The sequence below is a fragment of the Labeo rohita genome, chromosome 7 (genome assembly GCF_022985175.1).
Source record: "Labeo rohita strain BAU-BD-2019 chromosome 7, IGBB_LRoh.1.0, whole genome shotgun sequence".
NCBI lineage: Eukaryota > Metazoa > Chordata > Actinopteri > Cypriniformes > Cyprinidae > Labeo > Labeo rohita.
In genome coordinates, this window is record NC_066875.1 from 4,028,694 (window position 1) to 4,039,059 (window position 10,366).

General features: G+C 35.2%; 1 protein-coding gene across 8 annotated transcripts in view; it reads left to right on the forward strand.

The window, feature by feature from the left end:
- LOC127168547 (uncharacterized) overlaps positions 1 to 10,110 on the forward strand; it is a 41,046-nt gene extending 30,936 nt beyond the window's left edge. For 7 of the 8 annotated variants that reach the window (XM_051115492.1, XM_051115493.1, XM_051115496.1 and 4 more), the window contains one exon: positions 22 to 2,298. In XM_051115492.1, coding sequence (XP_050971449.1) covers positions 22 to 154 — 133 coding nt within the window. In that variant the 3' untranslated portion in view covers positions 155 to 2,298. Of the gene's footprint in view, positions 1 to 21; positions 2,299 to 9,091; positions 9,313 to 9,437; positions 9,568 to 9,690; positions 9,792 to 9,970 lie in introns of those variants that run through there. The other variant, XM_051115502.1, reaches the window with a different exon arrangement.
- Positions 10,111 to 10,366: the final 256 nt, after the last annotated feature.

Genomic DNA, 10,366 nt, shown 5'->3' on the forward strand with positions numbered 1-10,366 from the left:
TTATTTGTGTGTCTCTCACAGTAAAGCTGATGCTGTAAAAATCAACCTGATGGCTTTATTCCCTGATCTCTTCGGGAGTGTGTACATCTTTGCCAAGGAGAGAGGATGGAACTCCAGAGAAAGTGTCATTATGGACATCAACTCAGCATCATGAATGCAAATCTGCAAATCATGAATGCTTTGTACACTGACACAAAGCTTTTATGCTATTTTTTGGTCTGTTACACAAAACTGCCAACTTAATGTTTTAACAAAACAAAAGTGTACATATTCAGTTTAAAACAATTTGTAATTTTACCTTTCAGTGCAGTGTGGTGATGTTTGTTGCCAGTTAGTGTTTGGAGGGGGGGGACAATATATAAAAGGTGTCTTAACCTACACCTTATTTAAGCTGGTCACATTAATTAATCATCATCACATCCTTTTTACACATTACCTTGGTGAGTGATAATCACACATGTACAGTGATAATCACACATGGCATTACTGTAAAATGTCCCATAACCTCTAGAAGCTGACTGAAACATTTAATGTATCATGCATGGTTTGCTATTGAATTACCTGGTCATTAGAATTAATACTTAATATAATAATAATAATAATAATGTTAATTGTTAAATAAATCATACAAATATTCTAAGAAAAATTAATAATTCTAAACATTTTGGAGGAACTATAACAAAACCACAAATAGCTCTTAAATTATTTGTGTGCATTCAAGGCAGATTCGCAGAGGTTTGTTTGTTTGCCTATCCATCTTTCTCTTCCCGTAAGAGTGGGCACTGACATTTGTAAATTATATGGGTCTGGCTTCTGGTCTCGTCTGTGTCCAGTTATTTTTAGCTGTACAAAACGGATCATTTTTCTGTTTGATATTGCGAATGCCTACTTGCACAGTCTTGCATGCCGACTTCAGTCTGCAGGAGCCATGGTCTATTTAATTGATTCTTATCAAATGACCTCCATCTGGAGAGGTAGCCAAAAAGGCTTGAAAAAGGTGTTTACACTTAAATTTCAAAACCCAAAAGTATCGCTGTGTATGCTTTAGCATCTTTACCACTTCCACTGGTTTAGCTGGATCTCTTAGCCTATGATGTGCTTTTTTGGGTAATATGTGTGTTATATGTCCCTTGTGTTTTTGCCCCTGTCTGCTGTGTGCCTTGTTTGTCCCCAACTACCCTCATTAGTTGCCATAGACACTTATTGGACCACACCCACTCCTTGTTAGTTTCCATAGTATCTCACTGGTTCTGTTTGTTCTCCTGTGCATAAATAGCCCTTGTGTTTCACTTGTGCTTGATCAGTTGTTGAACGTAATGGTTGCTGTGTTTACCTTGTTCCCAGTTTTTGCTGTTCTATGCTCACTCAGTCTGTTTATTAACACTGCCTGCACCTAGGACCACGCCCCAACCCAGAATATTCCTCCAGCCTCCTTGCATTACAGAGTAAAAGTAAAGACAATTTCAAGAAGCCTGTAATTTTTTGTAATAAATAGACAAGATTGCTGAGCATTCTTATATTGATACCTCACGTTAGGATGTTATTTAACTCATTTTAAACTAGGCATACTGTAGCACTGACTGTGTTTGTTGCAGCAAGTTGCGAAACACCTTTCAGTGTTTTCATACACAACCTTTTTTCCTAAAGTAGGCTTGGGATGGATGACGTGCAGAGTGTGTAAAAATGAGGAAGGTATAGCACTTAGAATTAAATCGGATACCAAGTACTATCAAGGTCAATATCAACGTAGACAGCCTACCAATACCTATAGGCAGACCTCTGAATGGAAAGTTTCTGCGATTTCTGGGAATAAAATAGGTAAGCTAATTATATGATTTTACCATGCTATTTAAATGCCATATTTTTTTGCATTTAATATGACTTCTGTTTTGCTAAGTATTTATCAAAAGCTATTACAGATCATTGCCAGTCTTTTAACAACTTTTACTTAAACCTACTAAAAGGTCACACAAACCAGTTATATTAAATATCACATTAACATTCGTGATTATGTGACTCCAGAAAATATTACTTTTTTTCCCTGTCTTTATGAATGAGCGCGCTCTTATGGACGGATTGTGCTTGTAGCAGGCGTGTTTAGACGTGCTGTCTTCCTTCATGATAGCCCATCCCTGACTTTCATTTCCAGTAAAACAAACGTTTTGTTTTATGTTAGATTTTACAGTTTTTCCTATTTGTACTCCTGTATACTTAAATTGACATTATTACAGGCCTATATACAAAGATGTAACTAAACATTAAAGAAAGGGGAGACCAAAAATAAAGGTTTTGAAAACAGCTTTGTAGCACTACTGTACTTGATTCAAACCCTGACTGGTTCCTGTTCTGTTCTTTTATGTTGCATTTGGACAAGCAACAAAAATGAATGCAACAACTAACAAATGGTTTCACAAAGGTCAGTGTAATAAACTGATCATTTAAAATGTCTTTTTAAAAAATGAATACCGGTCTATAAGAATATTTTTAACCACAGAATATATATAGCATAAATTAGTACACAGCATAAATGAGTACACCCCCTCTGAATAAATATAAAAGATGTATTTTCTAAATGATCACTAATATAATTCATGGAAAGATGGCAAAATTTAAATGTATTAAACATATACTTAATAAAAACAACAACATATATGGCAATATTTTCTTTAAGTATACTGCTCTGAATCTTCTTGTCACTGAGTGTACAAGTTCATGACAAATTTTCACATCTGTCCTGTTTAACTCTTGGAGGACGACCTCCTTAAATGCCCTGGTCTTTAATGTGGAGTTTTGCTCAGCTCGTCTCTACAGAATCCCCCACAGCTGCTCAAGAATGTTAAAACTGAGTAAAATACATGTCCACTGAAGAATTTTCACCTTGGGAGAATGAATGTCTTCACTGTCATGCTGAAAAAAATGGCCAATAATGCAGGCAACGAGGGGAGGGTAGTTTCAGTTTTTTTTTTTGTGAATGGTGTGTGAATTCATGACAGCACTGATAAAGCACAGCTCCCTCACACCTTCAGCACCCATACATCCCAATATAAGAGCTTTACTACCACTGAACGTCACTGTGGATATCAGGCACTTCTCACTGTACTCCTCCTCTAGCAACACCAGAACATTTGAGATGCTGTTGGATCCAGATTTACTTGGTCTCTTGAGACCAGATTATGGATTCCCAGAAGTCTATATTTTGTAAATATGGGCCTTGGAAGAGGTTAAATGAGTTTATTGTGCTTAGTAGGTAATTCTAGTGGTGACAATAACCATGCATGTCACTAATGCAGGCTGCGTCGTACTCCGTGAGATAAAGTATTATTCTTTTCATAGCTTTTGCCGGCTTTGAGACACTTCAGTGGTATTTCTCCGGCTCTTTTTGTAGCAAAAATTCACTCATCACTAAATTAAAACTTAAAGTGAAGACCTGATTATTTCAGGAGCCTCGTCACAAGTCCATTGTTTTTGATTGTCGGTGCTTCACACTTAAAACAATAATATGGTATTCCTCTTGTACCACTGTCCTCTTTTAAGCTAAGAAATAAGTCACCTGGCAGTTCTCTTCCAAGTGGTTTCATTGTTGATAGCATTAAGTCTGTGTATATTTCAGTATACTATAAAATGCCTTTAACTGTCAGGAAATTACTTGTCTTTAAAAGTTCTGTTTCAAAAATAGACCTAAACCTACACTTTTTTTTTTAAAGCTTCATTTAGTAACTTTCAGCAGGGTGTACTCATTTTTGCAATACAACATTTTATCACTTTGATAAGAAAATCTTATTTTTCTGAATAATTTTGATATTCTTGTTTGGTAATTATATATCCAAAGAACCCTAACATGTCTTCTAAGTAAAGAGAATATATATATATATTCTATATATATATATAAGAGTGAGAATATCTATATATAAGAGTGAAAAAACGCTGACAAACAGGAGAAACGTGTGCAACGATTCAGTCAGAATCATTTACCATGGATTTACTTTACTGTAACACTAACTGCACCATGGTATTGCGGCAGAAATGTGGGATATATCTAAATGTATTATATGTTAGACGGATATATCTAATTGTATTATATGATAGACATGTATTAAATGCATTAAAAGAGTAATGGAATATAATTACAGTATTTTGTGATCAATCTGTAGCGTTTGTGCATTTATACAAGACCACTGTACTGTTCTTCATCAAATACCTAAAGGCATGCCCCCCGAATTAAAGCAACAGTTTTTAAATAACGAAAGAATATGTAAAAGTATGGTATTTGGGGTAAAAAGCGCCCCTGCTGTTGGGGTTAAAGGCGCACAGTAATTCACATGATAATTAGGGGTGCGCTGGGTTAGTTGTAACACACGTGGTTTAAATATTTCCACACATGCAGCCAGTGTTGGGGAAAGTTACTTTTAAAAGTAATGTATTACAATATTGAGTTACTCACTAAAAAAGAAACAAATTACGTTACTTAGTTACTTTTTATGGAAAGTAATGCGTTGGCCAGGGCTTGCTTGCTTGTTTTTAATATGAAAAGTTCTATTTTTGGCAAATGTAAAAGCCTTTTCACACCAAAATCCTCAGGTTTTGAGAAAAGTCATTCATAAATTCATGTCTGTAAAACAACTCAAGAAAAAAAGTCAGCTCTTCAGCAATAAAAAAAAAAAGGAAAATAAATGTTAGATTATCTTGAGTAATTTTACTTATTAGTATGGTTGAATTGGATCATTGAAGGTCGGCAGCAAAGACACTGGTTAATAAAATGGGATTAAATGCATAAATGCATAATATTTATATTATTTAACATACTTAATTATTGCAGGTATGCGTCATATTCTGAGTTGAATTTCACTGTTTTTATTCATTTTTAGGAATACTGAATCTTTTTTTGTGAGTGAGATGAATTAATGCATGTTCACATTTATTCTAGAACTAACATGTTACTCCAGATTTCTCTCAAGATGGGAACAGGAGAACTTTTAATCAATGGAGGGAAAAGTAACTGGCGTTACTTTTTTTGAAAAAGTAACACAGATATTTTCTTGTTAATTAAAAAGTAATGCGTTACTTTACTAGTTACTTGGAAAAAGTAATAATATTATGTAACTCGTGTTACTTGTAATGTGTTACCCCCAACACTGATGCTAGCATAGCCAAATTTACAGTATTTACTAGTTGCCATAGCAACACTATACAGAGAAAAACCTCAGCCAAAATTCAAAAGCCTTTTGATGATATGCTGCATATTTATTTTACCGTAGTAAAAAATACATTTCTGGCTGAAGTAAATTTTTCTTCTCAGTTTTTAGTATTATTTTAAAATGAGACAAATCTTCTATTATTTTAATCACCAGTCTGTTGTTTATCAGTTTAGATAGTTTATTAATGCTTGGCAAGTCAACAGAAGACATGAACCACTTTTATATTCCAGTGGCACTGATGGGGAAAGTTGTAACACTGCGTTACAATCTGCCCCGCTGTTATTAAACTATGCTATTCTATGACATTAGCCATGTAACTTTCACTATATACTTTTATGGGTTTTAAAAAGAAACCACAAGAAACAGGTGAATAAAGACTGACAATCGACGTTTAATGTTGAGCAATTAATATTTCAAGAAATGTAAAGCATTTTGGCTCGTTTATGTGTCTCGTGTTCTATGAGAGCTGTGTTTGGAGGGAGGGGAGTGTTTTTTCTGAATGTGTTTAGTCTATTTGCGCACACTGTTTTGAACTTTACTGTATAGCTGTGTTTTTCGATCAGGGCTGCGTCCCACGCATATGGTTGCGATATGTTTATTGAGAACCTCAAAAATTAGATTTTTTTTTATTCTTAAAAAACGCCATTTTATTTGAAAAAGTTAATCATTTTATTTTATTGACAAAATATTTTAGTTTGTCGTGTATATTTTTTTCATTCGATCAGATAACATTTTAAGCTGTCATATGGTCATGTTACAACATGCCCCTCACATGTTACAATGTACCCCACCTACGGGGCATGTTGTCACTTTTCGCTTCCTTTCTTTTGAGGTAAATAAAAAAGACGTACACACTGTAATTATGAAACAAAGCAACATATTTGTACTAGACAAGTGTGAAATTAACGTGGATAAAAAATAAAAAAATTACTCTGAACTCCACGTGGATTTACACAAACTGAAATTCAAAAAGTGTTAGGTTGTGCCCCGTGCTCCCCTAATAGAATGTTGAGTTTTCCATTTGTTGTTATGACATGTTTAGATTCAGATAGTAAATATCCAATATCATACATAATGTTGGGTGTCCATATTAAAGTTTATCACCATGTTTAGAATGAAACCATCATATTTAAAAACATGACATTAATAATTTTATATAATAAAATATAATTTGTTGTTACTACTGTAAATAAATTCAATTATTGTTGGATCTCCTTCAATACTTTCAGTATGTTTACTTATTAAAATGATTTTGTTTCTGCATTTTAAAATATACTTTTTATATTAACATATTTTAATGGCAGTATATATATATATATATTGAACAAAAATTAATTATTTTATTTTTCAAAATAGTACAAACTTTGCTAAAGTGATTGTTTTGAACAAGTAAAAAACATTATTTTAGGTAAAGTAATTGTATCAGTACCATGTGCCTTTACCCCATGTGTGCACCTGCGCCGTGCGCTTTTGAAGTTAAAATAGGGCCCTGCATTTATTAACGTAAAGAAAGAAGAAAAGAAGTTATAATGTACAGCACCCACATTTCAAGTGTTTAACATCTCTCAACAGATTGTTATGAGTATTTGAAGATCCATGGCATTCCAAATCCAAGTACCATTTGCAGTTCCGGTTCCAGTTCCAGTAGGACCTAGAAAAACAGACCCCCTAATACAATGCATCATAGACAACAAGTTGAAGAAACTTCACAAATTACTAAGAGGCAGAGATATTAATCGACTGTACCCTTCTGAGGTCTGGAAATATGATGTTACACTATTAATGGCAGCAGTTATATGCAGAAATGAGGAAGTCTGCTCTTATCTACTTAAGGAGTCGGCTGATCCAAACATACCCTCAACAAATGGACTAACTCCTCTACATTATGCTGCATTTACAGCTGGAGTTCCTCTGAGTATCGTGAAAAGATTACTTGCAGCAAAAGCTGATCCAAATGGACATCAATTACAGTTGTTTACTCCATTACAATGTGCTGTTGATCGTGACCGTGAAGACATTGTGAAAGCACTTATAGAGGCTGGAGCTTCACCTGAAAGGAACTATGGGGAAAATCCAGAGCTTGATAAAAAGGTGGAGAGAATGATCTTTCAATTATCTTCACAGGGTGAAGAGTTTGAGAAAGTGCATCTGTTTTTCTCTATTGTTTGTGCTGTATCAAAAAAAGATCAGACATAAGTTTTCAGTATCTATAAGGAACATTTCTTTCAAGAGGATCCTTTCATTCATAGAATTCTGTTTGAGGTGTATTTTTGTCATTGGTCAAGGTGCAGAGCAGTATCGTCAGAGCGCCATCAAGTGGTTAAAAGATACAAAGAGTGCAGACAGATACATTGAGGAAGTCATTAAGCGCTTCCCAAGAATCTCTCAGAAACACTGGCTTTATCCACTGAACTGCTTATATGTTGCTTTGTGTGTCAGTAAAAGCATTTCTTCTGAGGTATTCAGTGATCTTGTACCAATTCTAACAAACAGTCTTCAGCACTTTGGAAACACATGGTGAAACAGTCATTAGTTTGATACTCAGAATACTCAATGTCATGATGCAGAAGTCGTCTGAGCAGAAACTAAATCATTCTGTCTATGAGAAGTTATGCAAAAGTCTATTGCCTCTCACACGTCCTAATTATTCAAGTCTTATTGGAATGACGACCTATGGATTATTTGCCAATATAAATGACTTCGCTCCTGAACTTGTTGCATGGTGTGGATTGTCTCCTGTCACAGAGACGATACTTATCAAAGCAGAGACAGAGATGGATGAAGTCATGAAAAAAAAAACTGCAAAAGTTGGATGATTCACTGAGAAATCCAGCAGGTTCAAGTGCAGTGGATAATTTATGTGAGGAGACTGCAGCTCTATCAACAAGCAGGAAGAAGAAAAAGAAGAAAAAGAAGAAAAGAATTCCACAAGAGGTGGGATCACAAGAAACTGAGCTTCAAGTTAAAGAGGATATTGTAGTGACATCCACTGAGGAAACAAACTCAAGTGTGCAGCCGTTCACACAGCCAATTGAGAACTCAAACATCTCAAGAAGGTGGCATCAAATCAGTCGTCATTGGAGGTCCAAGCTTGAGAAGCTAGCTAACATTGATGATACCAAAACATACAGACTGCCATGTCTTACTCTTGTTCTTGATTCTGAATTTTTGATCGCTAATGGAAGTGATGGAACACAAGTTTTCCTTGGTTTGAGGGATGACGGCACTGAGGTGGCTGTGAAACGAATGATTAAATTTAATTACCAAGTTCTCAAAAATGAGGAGGAATTTCTACGGCTTCCAGAACTGGACAGTCCCTCCATTGTGCGATATGTGGACTTTGCAGAGGATGTGTATTTCGGATACCTTGTTCTTCAGCTTTGTGAGTACACACTGGAGGAATATATCCAAGATCATTTACCAGATGACACGGCTGAGAGAACTTTGGTTCTGAAGAAGCTGGTGAAGGAAGTTCTCTGCAGTTTAGAGGTTTTACACAATCAGAAAACCAATGTGCTCCATCGTGACATCAAACCCCAGAATGTCCTGATTGGTAGGAGCTAAACTAATGCAATTAAAATAATTAGAATCCATTTTTTTATAATTTGACATTTCTGTTTGTTACAGACATAAAAGGAAAGCCAGATTGGCTGATTTTGGCATAAGTCGCCGACTGAAACAGGGTGAAACCACTTTACGAACAAGAATTGCTGGAACTAGATGCTGGAAGGCAAAAGAAACCATAAATGAGAAGGTCAACACTAATTACAAGAGGAGCTCCGACATTCAGGTGGGTTTTCAATATTTATATATATACAATATTAAAATTTATATTTAGCTAAAAGTTTCCTCAGTACACATTCTGTACTCATGGTAACACTGTAACTTGTTTTAAGGTTGCTGGGATGTTAGTGTACTACATTCTCTCTGGAGGACACCATCCGTTTGGTGAAGATGTGGATTGTGAGTACAACATTTCACGAGGAAGATACTCACTGGAGCATCTGGATGATGATGTAGCGAAGGATCTCGTCGAGTGGATGATCAATGAAAATCCAAATGAGAGACCAACTGTGGAGCAAACCCTCGCACACCCCTTCTTCTGGACTGATGACAGGTACATTATGATCTCTTATGATCACAATTACAGTTTACTTTTAACACAGATGGTGTCACAAGGTCACTATAGTGCAGACAATATATTTGTCAACTTATTGTGTAATGCATCTGAAATTGTCACAGGAGAGTGCGGTATCTGAAAATATTGGGAAATGAAAAAGAGGCAGAAAACTGTCGTAATGCAGATGAGGAGCTCCTGAATGTCATTTCAAAACACACAGAGGGGAAAAGCTTTTCTGAATGGAAGACTAAAGTAAGTATTACATTAGGTTAAGTGTTGTACACTTAGTACATAATATAATTGAACTTAATACTGCAGTTTAAATGTTGGAAAATCATTATTTTTATTGTTTATTGTCAAATATTGTTTTCTCAGTTTCCGTCTGAGCTTGTCCAGAAACTGGATGGTAAGAAGAAAGTCTATCCTGAGAACACACTGGGCCTGCTGCGATTTATACGCAACCTACACGAGCATTAGTAAGTTACAGGAATAATTAACAATGAATTGCAGAAATATAGGAAAATAATGCACAATCTGAGCAGGTAATGCTAACAATTGATCAATTTTGATCAACAGCCAGAAGGAGAGAAGTGTAGAGTTTTAACTAAGACATTCCTACATAATAATTTTGTTATTATTTGTGTGTCTCTCACAGTAAAGCTGATGCTGTAAAAATCAACCTGATGGCTTTATTCCCTGATCTCTTCGGGAGTGTGTACATCTTTGCCAAGGAGAGAGGATGGAACTCCAGAGAAAGTGTCATTATGGACATCAACTCAGCATCATGAATGCAAATCTGCAAATCATTAATGCTTTGTACAATGACACAAAGCTTTTATCCTTTTTTTTATTATTATTATTTTTTTTTGTCTGTAACACAAAACTTTTGACTTAATGTTTTAACAAAACAAAAGTGTACACATTCAGTTTGAAATGTTTTGTAATTGCATGCAATTGACCTCATGGATCAAGAAAACCTTCCAGTACATTGTGGTGGTGTTTGTTGGCATTTTGCATTTGGGAGAAGAAAATAAATAAAAGATGCCTTAAC